General features: G+C 31.0%; 1 protein-coding gene across 5 annotated transcripts; it reads left to right on the top strand.

The window, feature by feature from the left end:
- Positions 1–241: 241 nt before the first annotated feature.
- On the top strand, positions 242–2,739 carry LOC112285449 (expansin-A11). 5 transcript variants are annotated; one of them, XM_024526295.3, is made up of 3 exons: positions 242–739; positions 1,284–1,745; positions 1,880–2,739. In XM_024526295.3, the coding sequence occupies exons 2-3, from the start codon at positions 1,291–1,293 to the stop codon at positions 2,181–2,183; spliced, it is 759 nt and encodes a 252-aa protein (XP_024382063.1). In that variant the 5' UTR covers positions 242–739; positions 1,284–1,290; the 3' UTR covers positions 2,184–2,739. The 5 variants fall into 5 exon arrangements, with proteins under 5 accessions (XP_024382063.1, XP_024382064.1, XP_024382066.1 ...); XM_024526296.3 differs by having other exon boundaries at positions 525–739; positions 1,179–1,745; XM_024526298.3 differs by having other exon boundaries at positions 708–905.
- The last annotated feature ends 23,615 nt before the right edge of the window (positions 2,740–26,354 follow it).

The following is a 26,354-nucleotide window of genomic DNA, read 5'->3' as shown; positions in this document are numbered from 1 at the left end:
GTTCAATTCCGAAGGATCCCTTTCGGGAAGTTTGAACCCACTTGCTTTTTGAATTTGTGTTGCTGCAAGTGCTCGCGCAAGGCTAATGATAGAGAAGTTAGAAGTGGGTTTTAAATTGGAAATTTCTTGTTTGAGATAATGGGTGCGCGGAGATAATTCGTGTCGTGGTCATCTCGACATCGACGGAATGTCAACGTCTGGATAGAGGGTGGCGATTTTAAGCCCCCCTGGAATCGGCTTAGTCTGATGAATAGTGAATTCGGTTGCGCAAGTTTAGAGCATCGTAGACACGTCCTGGAGGCATTGCATGAGATTAATTCTCCCCCCCCCTCCCCCCCCCACCCCAAATATGTGTACACTGTTTTGCAGCCTGAGTGAATGTTCCGGAAGACTTCTAATACTACTCAGTATGTTTTTCACCATGGCAGCTTTCAGGATCGGATGGGGGTGAAGCCAATTGTTTTGGTGGCAAAAACTCAAACATACCCCCTCTCTCTTACCCCAATGCAATCAGATAGGTGATTCGCAAGTGGAAAAGGTTATGAGCTCTTAAGACTCTCCTAAGATCTCTCCATCCCCGCAGCGTCCTTTACATGTCCTTCCACAAGTCCTTTCAGAAGTGCATTCACATGCGGATCCAGGACCAGGACTAGCAGTTTCTTCTCCTCATGAGAGCTTCGACGCGAGCGAGTTTGTAAACCTCCTTCTCCTCCCAGATTCCACTGCGCATCTGCATCTCGTAAGTTCTCCTCGGCAACTCTTGGCTTAAGCAAGGTCTGAGCAAAACTAGTGCATTGGTACGGGTCTTCTCAGTAGTCCGTGCTGCTGCTCAGGGGACGTTCTTGCTGTGAAATCTATATTGGTACCGAGTGGTGTACCCATTGCGTAGCTATTTCGGGATCAACGTACGTTGCATTGATCTACATTCGTATCTCCTCCTTGCAATATTTATACAGTTCATCTATTTGAGTCGAACAAGCGAGTTCTCTTTTTGTGAATTTGAGTGAATGGGCCCAGGTACTCGTTAGATGCAGAGTTATGTCGAGGTTTGAGAAGAGTTTATGCTCAACAATAAGTTGAGCATGAGTGGTATAGGTGCAGCCTGGTGCTGAAATCCGATAAGAGCAGGACTGGTATTGAGAGCAAGTAATTAACTAACTTTGTGTGGTGCACTTTAGTGTAGAGGATGATATTTTTGGTGAGGTTTGTACGCAAGCAAGACATGTTAAGACACATGGAATCAAATCCCAGTTGAGACATTTTTTGTTTACGAGACGTTGCAGGGACGCCATGAAGATGAGCGCTACATCCGGTGTACAGCTCGCTGTCCTCCTTCTTGCGCTGAGTGTATCTTCTGTGCTTGGAGGGCCATTTGGTTGGAACTTTGGACGCATCACCTACTACGGTTCTCCGAATGGAGGTGGAACGCAGGGAGGCGCTTGCGGGTATCAAAACACTTTCGCACTAGGATACGGAACTAATACTGCTGCGTTGAGTTCACGTTTGTTCCAAGGCGGGGCTGCCTGCGGAGCTTGCTACCAGCTCAGATGCATTGCGCCGAAATGGGGTAAGAACTGGTGCTGGAACTACGCAAGGTCCATCGTGGTTACTGCCACAAATCTTTGCCCATCAGGTTCAAACGGAGGCTGGTGCAACCCTCCCAATGCCCACTTCGATTTGCCGATGCCTGCCTTCACTAGTCTAGCAAGGAAGGAAGGAGGTGTTACCCCTATCATGTACAGGAGGTGAGATTTGGTTGCACTTCTGTAATGTTTAGGCCGGTGAATTGATGCGACTTTTGCAACATTGACGTCGTTTTTGAACTGAGGAAGGTGTTCAGCTCGGTTTTCAAGATTCGTGCGTTGTGTGTCTATGACAGAGTGAGGTGTGCCAGGCGCGGCGGTATTCGCTTCACCATAGGAGGCAACCCTTTCTTCTTGATGGTTCTCATTCACAACGTTGGAGGTGCTGGTGATGTTAGGGCTGTGTCCATCAAGGGACAGTACACTGGGTGGGTGGGCATGTACCGTAATTGGGGTTCACTTTGGACATGCACAACGAAGATTGATGGTGCGCTGACTTTCAGGATTACAACCGGTGATGGAAAAACACTAATTCTTTACAATGCTGTGCGCAAAGGTTGGAGGTTTGGCCAAACCTGGGAGGGTTCCCAGTTTAGGTGATCTCGATTGTATTATATGCTGGTTGCACGCTGAAAGCCTTTCCAGCATAAAAGCCACTCTTGCGACCAGTCCACTTGGACGATGGTATTCATTGTGACACAATTTTAGCAATTGATCTGTTTTGGAAAATCATTTATCGTTTGGCGTATTAGAAGATTACAGGATGCAGCACTTTCTTAAATAAACTTTATAATCCGATCTTTTTTTCTGCTATTGAAGACAAGCTGTTCATGTGATATTGAGGCACTTAAGGATGCGAAGATTTTCATCTATGGCATTAGGAAAAATATAGTAGCACGGGCCGCACAGGTGATTTGTGTTCAATTTGTGTAGATTGAGCATAGCGCGCCAGTGGAAAACACAACTAGGTCATGACGAACCCTTCATGTCGAAAAGTGTTCGAGATTTTGAAGTCCCCTCAGGACAGCTGAATCACTCCCGATCATAATTGTGTAAGCTGCGCATGATTCAAGTTTGTAATTTCGATGAAATATAATCTGAAATCTTCTGCTGTGCGAGGTGAAGTGCATCTGGCCACCCGCACATTTATCACAAACATCGTGCATCAATTTGTTGTCAGGAGTTCCGAAGTGAACTTGTAATCCTTCCCTGTACCATGCAGTCTGATCTCTACTGTTAACCACCGTTTGAATGTCAAAAGTATCGCCCAAGTACTGCCCATCGCAATGAAACCAACTTCCGAAGCTGCCATTCCTTCTAGCTCAAACACTTATCCTACCTCTAGCAAGTTTCAGTAAGACAGGGTGAAATTTTTTCGCGTATGACAGTAAGTTCAGATATCTGAAGTTCTACAGTTCTCTGAAGTGTAGGCTTCTGTGTTCAGAAGCGTCAGAAAAGCACGAAATCTTCAATCAACTTGCGAGTTGCAGCCTCCTTCGTCCTGAAAGAGAAGTGAAACCCGTCGGCACAAATAGCTGACATGCAACTGTCAGTGCTGCGGACATATAGCGCCAATCCGTTTCTTATGTTCATCCTGTGCTATCGATACGAGAGCTACCAACCCTGCATGTTGTGATCTGAGCATGCATGATGGAACGGAGATTCAACGTGACTCCCCCTAATTCCAAGGTAGTTTTGCAGGAACCCACGTGCGATCTCAGATCGCATGATCGACGACGACGTCGCAATGAGTCTTTATCGCTAGCACCGATCCCCAACTGTAGTGACGCCGTTGCTGCACAGTTTTGGTGATAGCATTCGTAGGAACTCTCTGATCCTTATTTTTTTTGCTCTCCGGGAGTTTAGATTTTTCATGGAGAATTGTGTGACTTCTGTTGTGAATAAAGACAATGTGGAACAAGAATGACAAGGATATCAACAACAGACAGAATCTGAGTCGCAACATTCCATTCATTATATCTGGCTCACCTTTCTACTTCACAAGATTATGGCTGAAGTTATTTACTCATCGAAATTTCGAAATTGTGTTTATCACGGGTGTATTTTTGGAAAAAAATTCGTTTTTTTTTTTTTTTTTTTTTTTGAAATAGTGTTTGAAGTTTTGATACGATTTAAAATAAGTAAATAAGTGATGACATTGGTTTGGTGTATATGTTTGTGTATATATATATATATATATATATATATGATTCTTTTAATTTTATCAATGCAAATTTAATCATACATAACCTTTCAATAATAATTGAGACTTATTCTGAATACAACTAATAAATTGCATACAAAAAGAACTCAAATAATGGGGAATTTAGAATGAAGAGATTTTTCAAGTATCAAATATTCAACACATACCTTCATGGATTGGTTAGAAAAACTCTGTGTTTTGCCTAAATGTGATATTAAAAGGTGCCCCATAGATTTATTTAGTCACCAGATTAATTTACTTACAGAAACTCATGCTTTTACTGTTATAATTATTTAAGATTTTAGGATGATCTCAAAAATTGAATTTCTCTTTTGGATTTGTCTTTAGAAAATTATGTTGCATCAAAAACGACAATTTTACAATGTCAAGTCACGTGTTAAAATGAAAGTCCAAATTTGTATTTGTTAGATCCAAACAGTGATGACGTCTGTTGCCAAACTCAACATCATCAAATTTGCATCCATAACCATAGAGAACCTTTATATATCAAAAAAACAATATTGCATTACATATTTAATGTCGTACACAATGCCAGATTCCAATTTATTTATCATTTTTTGAAAAAACCCATTGTAGTGATGTAAGGCTCATGGTGTTACATGAAACATGAAAAACCACAATTCTTCAATACTATATTTAAATCAAAATTGTTTTGCAAAGCACTCCTCTGCTTGTTTCTAGAAGTTGGTTTTGGCCATTGCAATTCCATCCTTGTTCATGCTTCCTACTCACAATTGAGAGCTGCTGTGGAATTTACCAATTTGTATCAAGGCCATATCCACATTGAGTGCTATGAAAGTATACCACGATTGGGCAAAATTGTTCTTAGCTCCCAATTAATTGTGCCACCTGGTGAGCAACAGATTGTTCCATGTGGATACAACCTCTTTAAAGAAACCCTATTTTGTAAGTTTCTCTACCATGAGTGGACATGGAATTGAGCCAAGCAATTGTTCATCCAAACCATGTGTGTGTGGGAGGATCCAAGCACAAGCATGTCTTGTGGCAAGGCCTCTTCTAATAGAGGTTGCCCAATATACAACCAACAAAATCCTTTTGGTGAAATCATGTTTGCATGGCATTTTGATGAAGATGGGATGTATCTTGTTGAGTACGATTTCTTGCAAAACATAAACATTCTTATATTGAAACAAGAGTGGCACAACCTTGACCCCGAGCACAAAGACATTTTGATAAATGAAAGCATGTTCTACTTCTCCATCACAAACAATATGAAAAATGATGTACAAGTCCATTGTTTAGCTAGATTGGATTATGCTTTTGTTGTACGAGCTTGGAGACCCAACAAAGATTCCAACTTATTTGAGAAAACATTGAATTTGATGGACAATGCAAATGATATTGAGCCTTGGGTTTGTACTTTTGTGGTATCAAATACAGATGGTTCATATTAGAGTCAACAAGGAGTTAGGGTTTGGGATGTCCTAGCAAGGATGAATATCCTTGTATTGATTGTGCATGGAAATTGGTAACATCCAGCTTATGGCTTGACCTTAAGAATTGCGGTGATAATCAACCCATGTGGAGTCACCAACTTAAGTGGAATAACTTTGATATTGCAACATATTAAACATGCCAACAAATTGGGATTGCATTTGAATTAAAAGTCGTCCATTTATTAGGCAACAAACATTATTTTGATTTTGTTGACAGAGCTTAGTATCAAGGAAAAGGGTGAAGAATTGATAATTTTTAAACCTTTTAATTAACTGAGTATTTCTTAAAATATTGCAACTTAAGTTAATCAATTTTGATGAAATAAAATAAAAATCCAAATAGTGCATAGAAAAATGATAAAGGGTTGTTACATTCATGTCTTCAAATTTATTAAAGAATCATAAAAATAAAATAAAAATGATATAATGTTTAATTCAATGAATGCAAATAACACATTTTTTATTTTTTGCAATTAAGATTATTCATGTTAAGATGTTTCAAGTCTATTGAATTTTTCAGTATTTATAAAATGTAAATGAAACGTAAATTGAACTATAAATATCTTATGCTGCAATTGAAATCATTTTTCTAATAGTTACTTATGTTCATTGCATATCAAAAAGCCAAGTACAAATCATGAGAACAGCATCTGCTGTATCACAATATGATTATAATATTTTAGTTTTAATAAACAATGATGTGAACAACAAGACACCATTAGAATATTATCAGTTTGGATTTATTTTATTTTTATTTTTATTTTTTTTACTTCTACTTTCAACTTTCTCGATCCTAAATTGTAGACCGAAATCATGTACTCAATAACTAATTTTGAATATCTTCCCCTTTTAACAATTCATAATTATTCATCATGTTAAGAACACTTCAATCAAACCATTCTGCAACTCTATTACCAAACATTGCTGCAAGGGTATGGTGTAAGGTAATATTTTTTATAATTTTAGTATGTCTTTCACTTGACCACAATTTTATCCAATTCATGCATATACATTGTGCTTTGGCATATGCAAAGAAACTTGAATTGTTGGTTTTCTGAAGTAAATCCCAAATCTTGTGAGGAATCTTACGTCTTGATTTTCCTGTTTATTTAATAACTTATTTTAGTAAATTATACTTCTTAACAACAAACAAGAGGAGCTTTGCATCTTCAAACATAGAAATCACTTCTAGTCATCACTTAGCAAAGCCTACTTTTTTGACAAAACTTTTATTTTTAGATTTACTTTAAGAAACTTGAATTGTTGGTTTTCTGAAGTAAATCCCAAATCTTGTGAGGAATCTTACGTCTTGATTTTCTTGTTTATTTAATAACTTATTTTAGTAAATTATACTTCTTAACAACAAACAAGAGGAGCTTTGCATCTTCAAACATAGAAATCACTTCTAGTCATCACTTAGCAAAGCCTACTTTTTTGACAAAACTTTTATTTTTAGATCTACTTTAAGAAACTTGAATTGTTGGTTTTCTGAAGTAAATCCCAAATCTTGTGAGGAATCTTACGTCTTGATTTTCCTGTTTATTTAATAACTTATTTTAGTAAATTATACTTCTTAACAACAAACAAGAGGAGCTTTGCATCTTCAAACATAGAAATCACTTCTAGTCATCACTTAGCAAAGCCTACTTTTTTGACAAAACTTTTATTTTTAGATCTACTTTAAGAAACTTGAATTGTTGGTTTTCTGAAGTAAATCCCAAATCTTGTGAGGAATCTTACGTCTTGATTTTCCTGTTTATTTAATAACTTATTTTAGTAAATTATACTTCTTAACAACAAACAAGAGGAGCTTTGCATCTTCAAACATAGAAATCACTTCTAGTCATCACTTAGCAAAGCCTACTTTTTTGACAAAACTTTTATTTTTAGATCTACTTTAAGAAACTTGAATTGTTGGTTTTCTGAAGTAAATCCCAAATCTTGTGAGGAATCTTACGTCTTGATTTTCTTGTTTATTTAATAACTTATTTTAGTAAATTATACTTCTTAACAACAAACAAGAGGAGCTTTGCATCTTCAAACATAGAAATCACTTCTAGTCATCACTTAGCAAAGCCTACTTTTTTGACAAAACTTTTATTTTTAGATCTACTTTAAGAAACTTGAATTGTTGGTTTTCTGAAGTAAATCCCAAATCTTGTGAGGAATCTTACGTCTTGATTTTCCTGTTTATTTAATAACTTATTTTAGTAAATTATACTTCTTAACAACAAACAAGAGGAGCTTTGCATCTTCAAACATAGAAATCACTTCTAGTCATCACTTAGCAAAGCCTACTTTTTTGACAAAACTTTTATTTTTAGATCTACTTTAAGAAACTTGAATTGTTGGTTTTCTGAAGTAAATCCCAAATCTTGTGAGGAATCTTACGTCTTGATTTTCTTGTTTATTTAATAACTTATTTTAGTAAATTATACTTCTTAACAACAAACAAGAGGAGCTTTGCATCTTCAAACATAGAAATCACTTCTAGTCATCACTTAGCAAAGCCTACTTTTTTGACAAAACTTTTATTTTTAGATCTACTTTAAGAAACTTGAATTGTTGGTTTTCTGAAGTAAATCCCAAATCTTGTGAGGAATCTTACGTCTTGATTTTCCTGTTTATTTAATAACTTATTTTAGTAAATTATACTTCTTAACAACAAACAAGAGGAGCTTTGCATCTTCAAACATAGAAATCACTTCTAGTCATCACTTAGCAAAGCCTACTTTTTTGACAAAACTTTTATTTTTAGATCTACTTTAAGAAACTTGAATTGTTGGTTTTCTGAAGTAAATCCCAAATCTTGTGAGGAATCTTACGTCTTGATTTTCTTGTTTATTTAATAACTTATTTTAGTAAATTATACTTCTTAACAACAAACAAGAGGAGCTTTGCATCTTCAAACATAGAAATCACTTCTAGTCATCACTTAGCAAAGCCTACTTTTTTGACAAAACTTTTATTTTTAGATCTACTTTAAGAAACTTGAATTGTTGGTTTTCTGAAGTAAATCCCAAATCTTGTGAGGAATCTTACGTCTTGATTTTCCTGTTTATTTAATAACTTATTTTAGTAAATTATACTTCTTAACAACAAACAAGAGGAGCTTTGCATCTTCAAACATAGAAATCACTTCTAGTCATCACTTAGCAAAGCCTACTTTTTTGACAAAACTTTTATTTTTAGATCTACTTTAAGAAACTTGAATTGTTGGTTTTCTGAAGTAAATCCCAAATCTTGTGAGGAATCTTACGTCTTGATTTTCTTGTTTATTTAATAACTTATTTTAGTAAATTATACTTCTTAACAACAAACAAGAGGAGCTTTGCATCTTCAAACATAGAAATCACTTCTAGTCATCACTTAGCAAAGCCTACTTTTTTGACAAAACTTTTATTTTTAGATCTACTTTAAGAAACTTGAATTGTTGGTTTTCTGAAGTAAATCCCAAATCTTGTGAAGAATCTTACGTCTTGATTTTCCTGTTTATTTAATAACTTATTTTAGTAAATTATACTTCTTAACAACAAACAAGAGGAGCTTTGCATCTTCAAACATAGAAATCACTTCTAGTCATCACTTAGCAAAGCCTACTTTTTTGACAAAACTTTTATTTTTAGATCTACTTTAAGAAACTTGAATTGTTGGTTTTCTGAAGTAAATCCCAAATCTTGTGAGGAATCTTACGTCTTGATTTTCCTGTTTATTTAATAACTTATTTTAGTAAATTATACTTCTTAACAACAAACAAGAGGAGCTTTGCATCTTCAAACATAGAAATCACTTCTAGTCATCACTTAGCAAAGCCTACTTTTTTGACAAAACTTTTATTTTTAGATCTACTTTAAGAAACTTGAATTGTTGGTTTTCTGAAGTAAATCCCAAATCTTGTGAGGAATCTTACGTCTTGATTTTCCTGTTTATTTAATAACTTATTTTAGTAAATTATACTTCTTAACAACAAACAAGAGGAGCTTTGCATCTTCAAACATAGAAATCACTTCTAGTCATCACTTAGCAAAGCCTACTTTTTTGACAAAACTTTTATTTTTAGATCTACTTTAAGAAACTTGAATTGTTGGTTTTCTGAAGTAAATCCCAAATCTTGTGAGGAATCTTACGTCTTGATTTTCCTGTTTATTTAATAACTTATTTTAGTAAATTATACTTCTTAACAACAAACAAGAGGAGCTTTGCATCTTCAAACATAGAAATCACTTCTAGTCATCACTTAGCAAAGCCTACTTTTTTGACAAAACTTTTATTTTTAGATCTACTTTAAGAAACTTGAATTGTTGGTTTTCTGAAGTAAATCCCAAATCTTGTGAGGAATCTTACGTCTTGATTTTCTTGTTTATTTAATAACTTATTTTAGTAAATTATACTTCTTAACAACAAACAAGAGGAGCTTTGCATCTTCAAACATAGAAATCACTTCTAGTCATCACTTAGCAAAGCCTACTTTTTTGACAAAACTTTTATTTTTAGATCTACTTTAAGAAACTTGAATTGTTGGTTTTCTGAAGTAAATCCCAAATCTTGTGAGGAATCTTACGTCTTGATTTTCTTGTTTATTTAATAACTTATTTTAGTAAATTATACTTCTTAACAACAAACAAGAGGAGCTTTGCATCTTCAAACATAGAAATCACTTCTAGTCATCACTTAGCAAAGCCTACTTTTTTGACAAAACTTTTATTTTTAGATCTACTTTAAGAAACTTGAATTGTTGGTTTTCTGAAGTAAATCCCAAATCTTGTGAGGAATCTTACGTCTTGATTTTCCTGTTTATTTAATAACTTATTTTAGTAAATTATACTTCTTAACAACAAACAAGAGGAGCTTTGCATCTTCAAACATAGAAATCACTTCTAGTCATCACTTAGCAAAGCCTACTTTTTTGACAAAACTTTTATTTTTAGATCTACTTTAAGAAACTTGAATTGTTGGTTTTCTGAAGTAAATCCCAAATCTTGTGAGGAATCTTACGTCTTGATTTTCCTGTTTATTTAATAACTTATTTTAGTAAATTATACTTCTTAACAACAAACAAGAGGAGCTTTGCATCTTCAAACATAGAAATCACTTCTAGTCATCACTTAGCAAAGCCTACTTTTTTGACAAAACTTTTATTTTTAGATCTACTTTAAGAAACTTGAATTGTTGGTTTTCTGAAGTAAATCCCAAATCTTGTGAGGAATCTTACGTCTTGATTTTCCTGTTTATTTAATAACTTATTTTAGTAAATTATACTTCTTAACAACAAACAAGAGGAGCTTTGCATCTTCAAACATAGAAATCACTTCTAGTCATCACTTAGCAAAGCCTACTTTTTTGACAAAACTTTTATTTTTAGATCTACTTTAAGAAACTTGAATTGTTGGTTTTCTGAAGTAAATCCCAAATCTTGTGAGGAATCTTACGTCTTGATTTTCCTGTTTATTTAATAACTTATTTTAGTAAATTATACTTCTTAACAACAAACAAGAGGAGCTTTGCATCTTCAAACATAGAAATCACTTCTAGTCATCACTTAGCAAAGCCTACTTTTTTGACAAAACTTTTATTTTTAGATCTACTTTAAGAAACTTGAATTGTTGGTTTTCTGAAGTAAATCCCAAATCTTGTGAGGAATCTTACGTCTTGATTTTCTTATTTATTTAATAACTTATTTTAGTAAATTATACTTCTTAACAACAAACAAGAGGAGCTTTGCATCTTCAAACATAGAAATCACTTCTAGTCATCACTTAGCAAAGCCTACTTTTTTGACAAAACTTTTATTTTTAGATCTACTTTAAGAAACTTGAATTGTTGGTTTTCTGAAGTAAATCCCAAATCTTGTGAGGAATCTTACGTCTTGATTTTCTTGTTTATTTAATAACTTATTTTAGTAAATTATACTTCTTAACAACAAACAAGAGGAGCTTTGCATCTTCAAACATAGAAATCACTTCTAGTCATCACTTAGCAAAGCCTACTTTTTTGACAAAACTTTTATTTTTAGATCTACTTTAAGAAACTTGAATTGTTGGTTTTCTGAAGTAAATCCCAAATCTTGTGAGGAATCTTACGTCTTGATTTTCCTGTTTATTTAATAACTTATTTTAGTAAATTATACTTCTTAACAACAAACAAGAGGAGCTTTGCATCTTCAAACATAGAAATCACTTCTAGTCATCACTTAGCAAAGCCTACTTTTTTGACAAAACTTTTATTTTTAGATCTACTTTAAGAAACTTGAATTGTTGGTTTTCTGAAGTAAATCCCAAATCTTGTGAGGAATCTTACGTCTTGATTTTCCTGTTTATTTAATAACTTATTTTAGTAAATTATACTTCTTAACAACAAACAAGAGGAGCTTTGCATCTTCAAACATAGAAATCACTTCTAGTCATCACTTAGCAAAGCCTACTTTTTTGACAAAACTTTTATTTTTAGATCTACTTTAAGAAACTTGAATTGTTGGTTTTCTGAAGTAAATCCCAAATCTTGTGAGGAATCTTACGTCTTGATTTTCCTGTTTATTTAATAACTTATTTTAGTAAATTATACTTCTTAACAACAAACAAGAGGAGCTTTGCATCTTCAAACATAGAAATCACTTCTAGTCATCACTTAGCAAAGCCTACTTTTTTGACAAAACTTTTATTTTTAGATCTACTTTAAGAAACTTGAATTGTTGGTTTTCTGAAGTAAATCCCAAATCTTGTGAGGAATCTTACGTCTTGATTTTCTTGTTTATTTAATAACTTATTTTAGTAAATTATACTTCTTAACAACAAACAAGAGGAGCTTTGCATCTTCAAACATAGAAATCACTTCTAGTCATCACTTAGCAAAGCCTACTTTTTTGACAAAACTTTTATTTTTAGATCTACTTTAAGAAACTTGAATTGTTGGTTTTCTGAAGTAAATCCCAAATCTTGTGAGGAATCTTACGTCTTGATTTTCTTGTTTATTTAATAACTTATTTTAGTAAATTATACTTCTTAACAACAAACAAGAGGAGCTTTGCATCTTCAAACATAGAAATCACTTCTAGTCATCACTTAGCAAAGCCTACTTTTTTGACAAAACTTTTATTTTTAGATCTACTTTAAGAAACTTGAATTGTTGGTTTTCTGAAGTAAATCCCAAATCTTGTGAGGAATCTTACGTCTTGATTTTCCTGTTTATTTAATAACTTATTTTAGTAAATTATACTTCTTAACAACAAACAAGAGGAGCTTTGCATCTTCAAACATAGAAATCACTTCTAGTCATCACTTAGCAAAGCCTACTTTTTTGACAAAACTTTTATTTTTAGATCTACTTTAAGAAACTTGAATTGTTGGTTTTCTGAAGTAAATCCCAAATCTTGTGAGGAATCTTACGTCTTGATTTTCCTGTTTATTTAATAACTTATTTTAGTAAATTATACTTCTTAACAACAAACAAGAGGAGCTTTGCATCTTCAAACATAGAAATCACTTCTAGTCATCACTTAGCAAAGCCTACTTTTTTGACAAAACTTTTATTTTTAGATCTACTTTAAGAAACTTGAATTGTTGGTTTTCTGAAGTAAATCCCAAATCTTGTGAGGAATCTTACGTCTTGATTTTCCTGTTTATTTAATAACTTATTTTAGTAAATTATACTTCTTAACAACAAACAAGAGGAGCTTTGCATCTTCAAACATAGAAATCACTTCTAGTCATCACTTAGCAAAGCCTACTTTTTTGACAAAACTTTTATTTTTAGATCTACTTTAAGAAACTTGAATTGTTGGTTTTCTGAAGTAAATCCCAAATCTTGTGAGGAATCTTACGTCTTGATTTTCCTGTTTATTTAATAACTTATTTTAGTAAATTATACTTCTTAACAACAAACAAGAGGAGCTTTGCATCTTCAAACATAGAAATCACTTCTAGTCATCACTTAGCAAAGCCTACTTTTTTGACAAAACTTTTATTTTTAGATCTACTTTAAGAAACTTGAATTGTTGGTTTTCTGAAGTAAATCCCAAATCTTGTGAGGAATCTTACGTCTTGATTTTCCTGTTTATTTAATAACTTATTTTAGTAAATTATACTTCTTAACAACAAACAAGAGGAGCTTTGCATCTTCAAACATAGAAATCACTTCTAGTCATCACTTAGCAAAGCCTACTTTTTTGACAAAACTTTTATTTTTAGATCTACTTTAAGAAACTTGAATTGTTGGTTTTCTGAAGTAAATCCCAAATCTTGTGAGGAATCTTACGTCTTGATTTTCCTGTTTATTTAATAACTTATTTTAGTAAATTATACTTCTTAACAACAAACAAGAGGAGCTTTGCATCTTCAAACATAGAAATCACTTCTAGTCATCACTTAGCAAAGCCTACTTTTTTGACAAAACTTTTATTTTTAGATCTACTTTAAGAAACTTGAATTGTTGGTTTTCTGAAGTAAATCCCAAATCTTGTGAGGAATCTTACGTCTTGATTTTCCTGTTTATTTAATAACTTATTTTAGTAAATTATACTTCTTAACAACAAACAAGAGGAGCTTTGCATCTTCAAACATAGAAATCACTTCTAGTCATCACTTAGCAAAGCCTACTTTTTTGACAAAACTTTTATTTTTAGATCTACTTTAAGAAACTTGAATTGTTGGTTTTCTGAAGTAAATCCCAAATCTTGTGAGGAATCTTACGTCTTGATTTTCCTGTTTATTTAATAACTTATTTTAGTAAATTATACTTCTTAACAACAAACAAGAGGAGCTTTGCATCTTCAAACATAGAAATCACTTCTAGTCATCACTTAGCAAAGCCTACTTTTTTGACAAAACTTTTATTTTTAGATCTACTTTAAGAAACTTGAATTGTTGGTTTTCTGAAGTAAATCCCAAATCTTGTGAGGAATCTTACGTCTTGATTTTCCTGTTTATTTAATAACTTATTTTAGTAAATTATACTTCTTAACAACAAACAAGAGGAGCTTTGCATCTTCAAACATAGAAATCACTTCTAGTCATCACTTAGCAAAGCCTACTTTTTTGACAAAACTTTTATTTTTAGATCTACTTTAAGAAACTTGAATTGTTGGTTTTCTGAAGTAAATCCCAAATCTTGTGAGGAATCTTACGTCTTGATTTTCCTGTTTATTTAATAACTTATTTTAGTAAATTATACTTCTTAACAACAAACAAGAGGAGCTTTGCATCTTCAAACATAGAAATCACTTCTAGTCATCACTTAGCAAAGCCTACTTTTTTGACAAAACTTTTATTTTTAGATCTACTTTAAGAAACTTGAATTGTTGGTTTTCTGAAGTAAATCCCAAATCTTGTGAGGAATCTTACGTCTTGATTTTCCTGTTTATTTAATAACTTATTTTAGTAAATTATACTTCTTAACAACAAACAAGAGGAGCTTTGCATCTTCAAACATAGAAATCACTTCTAGTCATCACTTAGCAAAGCCTACTTTTTTGACAAAACTTTTATTTTTAGATCTACTTTAAGAAACTTGAATTGTTGGTTTTCTGAAGTAAATCCCAAATCTTGTGAGGAATCTTACGTCTTGATTTTCCTGTTTATTTAATAACTTATTTTAGTAAATTATACTTCTTAACAACAAACAAGAGGAGCTTTGCATCTTCAAACATAGAAATCACTTCTAGTCATCACTTAGCAAAGCCTACTTTTTTGACAAAACTTTTATTTTTAGATCTACTTTAAGAAACTTGAATTGTTGGTTTTCTGAAGTAAATCCCAAATCTTGTGAGGAATCTTACGTCTTGATTTTCCTGTTTATTTAATAACTTATTTTAGTAAATTATACTTCTTAACAACAAACAAGAGGAGCTTTGCATCTTCAAACATAGAAATCACTTCTAGTCATCACTTAGCAAAGCCTACTTTTTTGACAAAACTTTTATTTTTAGATCTACTTTAAGAAACTTGAATTGTTGGTTTTCTGAAGTAAATCCCAAATCTTGTGAGGAATCTTACGTCTTGATTTTCCTGTTTATTTAATAACTTATTTTAGTAAATTATACTTCTTAACAACAAACAAGAGGAGCTTTGCATCTTCAAACATAGAAATCACTTCTAGTCATCACTTAGCAAAGCCTACTTTTTTGACAAAACTTTTATTTTTAGATCTACTTTAAGAAACTTGAATTGTTGGTTTTTTGAAGTAAATCCCAAATCTTGTGAGGAATCTTACGTCTTGATTTTCCTGTTTATTTAATAACTTATTTTAGTAAATTATACTTCTTAACAACAAACAAGAGGAGCTTTGCATCTTCAAACATAGAAATCACTTCTAGTCATCACTTAGCAAAGCCTACTTTTTTGACAAAACTTTTATTTTTAGATCTACTTTAAGAAACTTGAATTGTTGGTTTTTTGAAGTAAATCCCAAATCTTGTGAGGAATCTTACGTCTTGATTTTCCTGTTTATTTAATAACTTATTTTAGTAAATTATACTTCTTAACAACAAACAAGAGGAGCTTTGCATCTTCAAACATAGAAATCACTTCTAGTCATCACTTAGCAAAGCCTACTTTTTTGACAAAACTTTTATTTTTAGATCTACTTTAAGAAACTTGAATTGTTGGTTTTCTGAAGTAAATCCCAAATCTTGTGAGGAATCTTACGTCTTGATTTTCCTGTTTATTTAATAACTTATTTTAGTAAATTATACTTCTTAACAACAAACAAGAGGAGCTTTGCATCTTCAAACATAGAAATCACTTCTAGTCATCACTTAGCAAAGCCTACTTTTTTGACAAAACTTTTATTTTTAGATCTACTTTAAGAAACTTGAATTGTTGGTTTTTGAAGTAAATCCCAAATCTTGTGAGGAATCTTACGTCTTGATTTTCCTGTTTATTTAATAACTTATTTTAGTAAATTATACTTCTTAACAACAAACAAGAGGAGCTTTGCATCTTCAAACATAGAAATCACTTCTAGTCATCACTTAGCAAAGCCTACTTTTTTGACAAAACTTTTATTTTTAGATCTACTTTAAGAAACTTGAATTGTTGGTTTTCTGAAGTAAATCCCAAATCTTGTGAGGAATCTTACGTCTTGATTTTCCTGTTTATTTAATAACTTATTTTAGTAAATTATACTTCTTAACAACAAACAAGAGGAGCTTTGCATCTTCAAACATAGAAATCACTTCTAGTCATCACTTAGCAAAGCCTACTTTTTTGACAAAACTTTTATTTTTAGATCTACTTTAAGAAACTTGAATTGTTGGTTTTCTGAAGTAAATCCCAAATCTTGTGAGGAATCTTACGTCTTGATTTTCCTGTTTATTTAATAACTTATTTTAGTAAATTATACTTCTTAACAACAAACAAGAGGAGCTTTGCATCTTCAAACATAGAAATCACTTCTAGTCATCACTTAGCAAAGCCTACTTTTTTGACAAAACTTTTATTTTTAGATCTACTTTAAGAAACTTGAATTGTTGGTTTTCTGAAGTAAATCCCAAATCTTGTGAGGAATCTTACGTCTTGATTTTCCTGTTTATTTAATAACTTATTTTAGTAAATTATACTTCTTAACAACAAACAAGAGGAGCTTTGCATCTTCAAACATAGAAATCACTTCTAGTCATCACTTAGCAAAGCCTACTTTTTTGACAAAACTTTTATTTTTAGATCTACTTTAAGAAACTTGAATTGTTGGTTTTCTGAAGTAAATCCCAAATCTTGTGAGGAATCTTACGTCTTGATTTTCCTGTTTATTTAATAACTTATTTTAGTAAATTATACTTCTTAACAACAAACAAGAGGAGCTTTGCATCTTCAAACATAGAAATCACTTCTAGTCATCACTTAGCAAAGCCTACTTTTTTGACAAAACTTTTATTTTTAGATCTACTTTAAGAAACTTGAATTGTTGGTTTTCTGAAGTAAATCCCAAATCTTGTGAGGAATCTTACGTCTTGATTTTCCTGTTTATTTAATAACTTATTTTAGTAAATTATACTTCTTAACAACAAACAAGAGGAGCTTTGCATCTTCAAACATAGAAATCACTTCTAGTCATCACTTAGCAAAGCCTACTTTTTTGACAAAACTTTTATTTTTAGATCTACTTTAAGAAACTTGAATTGTTGGTTTTCTGAAGTAAATCCCAAATCTTGTGAGGAATCTTACGTCTTGATTTTCCTGTTTATTTAATAACTTATTTTAGTAAATTATACTTCTTAACAACAAACAAGAGGAGCTTTGCATCTTCAAACATAGAAATCACTTCTAGTCATCACTTAGCAAAGCCTACTTTTTTGACAAAACTTTTATTTTTAGATCTACTTTAAGAAACTTGAATTGTTGGTTTTTTGAAGTAAATCCCAAATCTTGTGAGGAATCTTACGTCTTGATTTTCCTGTTTATTTAATAATTTATTTTAGTAAATTATACTTCTTAACAACAAACAAGAGGAGCTTTGCATCTTCAAACATAGAAATCACTTCTAGTCATCACTTAGCAAAGCCTACTTTTTTGACAAAACTTTTATTTTTAGATCTACTTTAAGAAACTTGAATTGTTGGTTTTTTGAAGTAAATCCCAAATCTTGTGAGGAATCTTACGTCTTGATTTTCCTGTTTATTTAATAACTTATTTTAGTAAATTATACTTCTTAACAACAAACAAGAGGAGCTTTGCATCTTCAAACATAGAAATCACTTCTAGTCATCACTTAGCAAAGCCTACTTTTTTGACAAAACTTTTATTTTTAGATCTACTTTAAGAAACTTGAATTGTTGGTTTTCTGAAGTAAATCCCAAATCTTGTGAGGAATCTTACGTCTTGATTTTCCTGTTTATTTAATAACTTATTTTAGTAAATTATACTTCTTAACAACAAACAAGAGGAGCTTTGCATCTTCAAACATAGAAATCACTTCTAGTCATCACTTAGCAAAGCCTACTTTTTTGACAAAACTTTTATTTTTAGATCTACTTTAAGAAACTTGAATTGTTGGTTTTTTGAAGTAAATCCCAAATCTTGTGAGGAATCTTACGTCTTGATTTTCCTGTTTATTTAATAACTTATTTTAGTAAATTATACTTCTTAACAACAAATAAGAGGAGCTTTGCATCTTCAAACATAGAAATCACTTCTAGTCATCACTTAGCAAAGCCTACTTTTTTGACAAAACTTTTATTTTTAGATCTACTTTAAGAAACTTGAATTGTTGGTTTTCTGAAGTAAATCCCAAATCTTGTGAAGAATCTTACGTCTTGATTTTCCTGTTTATTTAATAACTTATTTTAGTAAATTATACTTCTTAACAACAAACAAGAGGAGCTTTGCATCTTCAAACATAGAAATCACTTCTAGTCATCACTTAGCAAAGCCTACTTTTTTGACAAAACTTTTATTTTTAGATCTACTTTAAGAAACTTGAATTGTTGGTTTTCTGAAGTAAATCCCAAATCTTGTGAGGAATCTTACGTCTTGATTTTCCTGTTTATTTAATAACTTATTTTAGTAAATTATACTTCTTAACAACAAACAAGAGGAGCTTTGCATCTTCAAACATAGAAATCACTTCTAGTCATCACTTAGCAAAGCCTACTTTTTTGACAAAACTTTTATTTTTAGATCTACTTTAAGAAACTTGAATTGTTGGTTTTCTGAAGTAAATCCCAAATCTTGTGAGGAATCTTACGTCTTGATTTTCCTGTTTATTTAATAACTTATTTTAGTAAATTATACTTCTTAACAACAAACAAGAGGAGCTTTGCATCTTCAAACATAGAAATCACTTCTAGTCATCACTTAGCAAAGCCTACTTTTTTGACAAAACTTTTATTTTTAGATCTACTTTAAGAAACTTGAATTGTTGGTTTTTTGAAGTAAATCCCAAATCTTGTGAGGAATCTTACGTCTTGATTTTCCTGTTTATTTAATAACTTATTTTAGTAAATTATACTTCTTAACAACAAACAAGAGGAGCTTTGCATCTTCAAACATAGAAATCACTTCTAGTCATCACTTAGCAAAGCCTACTTTTTTGACAAAACTTTTATTTTTAGATCTACTTTAAGAAACTTGAATTGTTGGTTTTTGAAGTAAATCCCAAATCTTGTGAGGAATCTTACGTCTTGATTTTCCTGTTTATTTAATAACTTATTTTAGTAAATTATACTTCTTAACAACAAACAAGAGGAGCTTTGCATCTTCAAACATAGAAATCACTTCTAGTCATCACTTAGCAAAGCCTACTTTTTTGACAAAACTTTTATTTTTAGATCTACTTTAAGAAACTTGAATTGTTGGTTTTCTGAAGTAAATCCCAAATCTTGTGAGGAATCTTACGTCTTGATTTTCCTGTTTATTTAATAATTTATTTTAGTAAATTATACTTCTTAACAACAAACAAGAGGAGCTTTGCATCTTCAAACATAGAAATCACTTCTAGTCATCACTTAGCAAAGCCTACTTTTTTGACAAAACTTTTATTTTTAGATCTACTTTAAGAAACTTGAATTGTTGGTTTTTTGAAGTAAATCCCAAATCTTGTGAGGAATCTTACGTCTTGATTTTCCTGTTTATTTAATAACTTATTTTAGTAAATTATACTTCTTAACAACAAACAAGAGGAGCTTTGCATCTTCAAACATAGAAATCACTTCTAGTCATCACTTAGCAAAGCCTACTTTTTTGACAAAACTTTTATTTTTAGATCTACTTTAAGAAACTTGAATTGTTGGTTTTCTGAAGTAAATCCCAAATCTTGTGAGGAATCTTACGTCTTGATTTTCCTGTTTATTTAATAACTTATTTTAGTAAATTATACTTCTTAACAACAAACAAGAGGAGCTTTGCATCTTCAAACATAGAAATCACTTCTAGTCATCACTTAGCAAAGCCTACTTTTTTGACAAAACTTTTATTTTTAGATCTACTTTAAGAAACTTGAATTGTTGGTTTTTTGAAGTAAATCCCAAATCTTGTGAGGAATCTTACGTCTTGATTTTCCTGTTTATTTAATAACTTATTTTAGTAAATTATACTTCTTAACAACAAATAAGAGGAGCTTTGCATCTTCAAACATAGAAATCACTTCTAGTCATCACTTAGCAAAGCCTACTTTTTTGACAAAACTTTTATTTTTAGATCTACTTTAAGAAACTTGAATTGTTGGTTTTCTGAAGTAAATCCCAAATCTTGTGAGGAATCTTACGTCTTGATTTTCCTGTTTATTTAATAACTTATTTTAGTAAATTATACTTCTTAACAACAAACAAGAGGAGCTTTGCATCTTCAAACATAGAAATCACTTCTAGTCATCACTTAGCAAAGCCTACTTTTTTGACAAAACTTTTATTTTTAGATCTACTTTAAGAAACTTGAATTGTTGGTTTTCTGAAGTAAATCCCAAATCTTGTGAAGGAATCTTACGTCTTGATTTTCCTGTTTATTTAATAACTTATTTTAGTAAATTATACTTCTTAACAACAAACAAGAGGAGCTTTGCATCTTCAAACATAGAAATCACTTCTAGTCATCACTTAGCAAAGCCTACTTTTTTGACAAAACTTTTATTTTTAGATCTACTTTAAGAAACTTGAATTGTTGGTTTTCTGAAGTAAATCCCAAATCTTGTGAGGAATCTTACGTCTTGATTTTCCTGTTTATTTAATAACTTATTTTAGTAAATTATACTTCTTAACAACAAACAAGAGGAGCTTTGCATCTTCAAACATAGAAATCACTTCTAGTCATCACTTAGCAAAGCCTACTTTTTTGACAAAACTTTTATTTTTAGATCTACTTTAAGAAACTTGAATTGTTGGTTTTCTGAAGTAAATCCCAAATCTTGTGAGGAATCTTACGTCTTGATTTTCCTGTTTATTTAATAACTTATTTTAGTAAATTATACTTCTTAACAACAAACAAGAGGAGCTTTGCATCTTCAAACATAGAAATCACTTCTAGTCATCACTTAGCAAAGCCTACTTTTTTGACAAAACTTTTATTTTTAGATCTACTTTAAGAAACTTGAATTGTTGGTTTTCTGAAGTAAATCCCAAATCTTGTGAGGAATCTTACGTCTTGATTTTCCTGTTTATTTAATAACTTATTTTAGTAAATTATACTTCTTAACAACAAACAAGAGGAGCTTTGCATCTTCAAACATAGAAATCACTTCTAGTCATCACTTAGCAAAGCCTACTTTTTTGACAAAACTTTTATTTTTAGATCTACTTTAAGAAACTTGAATTGTTGGTTTTTCTGAAGTAAATCCCAAATCTTGTGAGGAATCTTACGTCTTGATTTTCCTGTTTATTTAATAACTTATTTTAGTAAATTATACTTCTTAACAACAAACAAGAGGAGCTTTGCATCTTCAAACATAGAAATCACTTCTAGTCATCACTTAGCAAAGCCTACTTTTTTGACAAAAACTTTTATTTTTAGATCTACTTTAAGAAACTTGAATTGTTGGTTTTCTGAAGTAAATCCCAAATCTTGTGAGGAATCTTACGTCTTGATTTTCCTGTTTATTTAATAACTTATTTTAGTAAATTATACTTCTTAACAACAAACAAGAGGAGCTTTGCATCTTCAAACATAGAAATCACTTCTAGTCATCACTTAGCAAAGCCTACTTTTTTGACAAAACTTTTATTTTTAGATCTACTTTAAGAAACTTGAATTGTTGGTTTTCTGAAGTAAATCCCAAATCTTGTGAGGAATCTTACGTCTTGATTTTCCTGTTTATTTAATAACTTATTTTAGTAAATTATACTTCTTAACAACAAACAAGAGGAGCTTTGCATCTTCAAACATAGAAATCACTTCTAGTCATCACTTAGCAAAGCCTACTTTTTTGACAAAACTTTTATTTTTAGATCTACTTTAAGAAACTTGAATTGTTGGTTTTCTCAAGTAAATCCCAAATCTTGTGAGGAATCTTACGTCTTGATTTTCTGTTTATTTAATAACTTATTTTAGTAAATTATACTTCTTAACAACAAACAAGAGGAGCTTTGCATCTTCAAACATAGAAATCACTTCTAGTCATCACTTAGCAAAGCCTACTTTTTGACAAAACTTTTATTTTTAGATCTACTTTAAGAAACTTGAATTGTTGGTTTTACGAAGTAAATCCCAAATCTTGTGAGGAATCTTACGTCTTGATTTTCCTGTTTATTTAATAACTTATTTTAGTAAATTATACTTCTTAACAACAAACAAGAGGAGCTTTGCATCTTCAAACATAGAAATCACTTCTAGTCATCACTTAGCAAAGCCTACTTTTTTGACAAAACTTTTATTTTTAGATCTACTTTAAGAAACTTGAATTGTTGGTTTTCAAGTAAATCCCAAATCTTGTGAGGAATCTTACGTCTTGATTTTCCTGTTTATTTAATAACTTATTTTAGTAAATTATACTTCTTAACAACAAACAAGAGGAGCTTTGCATCTTCAAACATAGAAATCACTTCTAGTCATCACTTAGCAAAGCCTACTTTTTGACAAAACTTTTATTTTTAGATCTACTTTAAGAAACTTGAATTGTTGGTTTTAAGTAAATCCCAAATCTTGTGAGGAATCTTACGTCTTGATTTTCTTGTTTATTTAATAACTTATTTTAGTAAATTATACTTCTTAACAACAAACAAGAGGAGCTTTGCATCTTCAAACATAGAAATCACTTCTAGTCATCACTTAGCAAAGCCTACTTTTTTGACAAAACTTTTATTTTTAGATCTACTTTAAGAAACTTGAATTGTTGGTTTTAAGTAGTAAATCCCAAATCTTGTGAGGAATCTTACGTCTTGATTTTCTGTTTATTTAATAACTTATTTTAGTAAATTATACTTCTTAACAACAAACAAGAGGAGCTTTGCATCTTCAAACATAGAAATCACTTCTAGTCATCACTTAGCAAAGCCTACTTTTTTGACAAAACTTTTATTTTTAGATCTACTTTAAGAAACTTGAATTGTTGGTTTTACGAGTAAATCCCAAATCTTGTGAGGAATCTTACGTCTTGATTTTCTGTTTATTTAATAACTTATTTTAGTAAATTATACTTCTTAACAACAAACAAGAGGAGCTTTGCATCTTCAAACATAGAAATCACTTCTAGTCATCACTTAGCAAAGCCTACTTTTTGACAAAACTTTTATTTTTAGATCTACTTTAAGAAACTTGAATTGTTGGTTTTCCAAGTAAATCCCAAATCTTGTGAGGAATCTTACGTCTTGATTTTCCCTGTTTATTTAATAACTTATTTTAGTAAATTATACTTCTTAACAACAAGCAAGAGGAGCTTTGCGTCTTCAAACATAGAAATCACTTCTAGTCATCACTTAGCAAAGCCTACTTTTTGACAAAACTTTTATTTTTAGATCTACTTTAAGAAACTTGAATTGTTGGTTTTACAAGTAAATCCCAAATCTTGTGAGGAATCTTACGTCTTGATTTTCTGTTTATTTAATAACTTATTTTAGTAAATTATACTTCTTAACAACAAACAAGAGGAGCTTTGCATCTTCAAACATAGAAATCACTTCTAGTCATCACTTAGCAAAGCCTACTTTTTGACAAAACTTTTATTTTTAGATCTACTTTAAGAAACTTGAATTGTTGGTTTTACGAAGTAAATCCCAAATCTTGTGAGGAATCTTACGTCTTGATTTTCTGTTTATTTAATAACTTATTTTAGTAAATTATACTTCTTAACAACAAACAAGAGGAGCTTTGCATCTTCAAACATAGAAATCACTTCTAGTCATCACTTAGCAAAGCCTACTTTTTGACAAAACTTTTATTTTTAGATCTACTTTAAGAAACTTGAATTGTTGGTTTTACGAAGTAAATCCCAAATCTTGTGAGGAATCTTACGTCTTGATTTTCTGTTTATTTAATAACTTATTTTAGTAAATTATACTTCTTAACAACAAACAAGAGGAGCTTTGCATCTTCAAACATAGAAATCACTTCTAGTCATCACTTAGCAAAGCCTACTTTTTTGACAAAACTTTTATTTTTAGATCTACTTTAAGAAACTTGAATTGTTGGTTTTACGAAGTAAATCCCAAATCTTGTGAGGAATCTTACGTCTTGATTTTCTGTTTATTTAATAACTTATTTTAGTAAATTATACTTCTTAACAACAAACAAGAGGAGCTTTGCATCTTCAAACATAGAAATCACTTCTAGTCATCGCTTAGCAAAGCCTACTTTTTTGACAAAACTTTTATTTTTAGATCTACTTTAAGAAACTTGAATTGTTGGTTTTAAGTAAATCCCAAATCTTGTGAGGAATCTTACGTCTTGATTTTCTGTTTATTTAATAACTTATTTTAGTAAATTATACTTCTTAACAACAAACAAGAGGAGCTTTGCGTCTTCAAACATAGAAATCACTTCTAGTCATCACTTAGCAAAGCCTACTTTTTTGACAAAACTTTTATTTTTAGATCTACTTTAAGAAACTTGAATTGTTGGTTTTACAAGTAAATCCCAAATCTTGTGAGGAATCTTACGTCTTGATTTTCTGTTTATTTAATAACTTATTTTAGTAAATTATACTTCTTAACAACAAACAAGAGAGCTTTGCATCTTCAAACATAGAAATCACTTCTAGTCATCACTTAGCAAAGCCTACTTTTTGACAAAACTTTTATTTTTAGATCTACTTTAAGAAACTTGAATTGTTGGTTTTAAGTAAATCCCAAATCTTGTGAGGAATCTTACGTCTTGATTTTCTTGTTTATTTAATAACTTATTTTAGTAAATTATACTTCTTAACAACAAACAAGAGGAGCTTTGCATCTTCAAACATAGAAATCACTTCTAGTCATCACTTAGCAAAGCCTACTTTTTTGACAAAACTTTTATTTTTAGATCTACTTTAAGAAACTTGAATTGTTGGTTTTAAAGTAAATCCCAAATCTTGTGAGGAATCTTACGTCTTGATTTTCCTGTTTATTTAATAACTTATTTTAGTAAATTATACTTCTTAACAACAAACAAGAGGAGCTTTGCATCTTCAAACATAGAAATCACTTCTAGTCATCACTTAGCAAAGCCTACTTTTTTGACAAAACTTTTATTTTTAGATCTACTTTAAGAAACTTGAATTGTTGGTTTTACAAGTAAATCCCAAATCTTGTGAGGAATCTTACGTCTTGATTTTCCTGTTTATTTAATAACTTATTTTAGTAAATTATACTTCTTAACAACAAACAAGAGGAGCTTTGCATCTTCAAACATAGAAATCACTTCTAGTCATCACTTAGCAAAGCCTACTTTTTGACAAAACTTTTATTTTTAGATCTACTTTAAGAAACTTGAATTGTTGGTTTTACGAAGTAAATCCCAAATCTTGTGAGGAATCTTACGTCTTGATTTTCTGTTTATTTAATAACTTATTTTAGTAAATTATACTTCTTAACAACAAACAAGAGGAGCTTTGCATCTTCAAACATAGAAATCACTTCTAGTCATCACTTAGCAAAGCCTACTTTTTGACAAAACTTTTATTTTTAGATCTACTTTAAGAAACTTGAATTGTTGGTTTTACTCAAGTAAATCCCAAATCTTGTGAGGAATCTTACGTCTTGATTTTCTGTTTATTTAATAACTTATTTTAGTAAATTATACTTCTTAACAACAAACAAGAGGAGCTTTGCATCTTCAAACATAGAAATCACTTCTAGTCATCACTTAGCAAAGCCTACTTTTTTGACAAAACTTTTATTTTTAGATCTACTTTAAGAAACTTGAATTGTTGGTTTTAAGTAAATCCCAAATCTTGTGAGGAATCTTACGTCTTGATTTTCTGTTTATTTAATAACTTATTTTAGTAAATTATACTTCTTAACAACAAACAAGAGGAGCTTTGCATCTTCAAACATAGAAATCACTTCTAGTCATCACTTAGCAAAGCCTACTTTTTTGACAAAACTTTTATTTTTAGATCTACTTTAAGAAACTTGAATTGTTGGTTTTCTGAAGTAAATCCCAAATCTTGTGAGGAATCTTACGTCTTGATTTTCCTGTTTATTTAATAACTTATTTTAGTAAATTATACTTCTTAACAACAAACAAGAGGAGCTTTGCA

The sequence above is a fragment of the Physcomitrium patens genome, chromosome 8 (genome assembly GCF_059467195.1).
Source record: "Physcomitrium patens ecotype Gransden chromosome 8, ASM5946719v1, whole genome shotgun sequence".
NCBI lineage: Eukaryota > Viridiplantae > Streptophyta > Bryopsida > Funariales > Funariaceae > Physcomitrium > Physcomitrium patens.
This window is presented reverse-complemented; position numbering and strand designations above follow the sequence as displayed.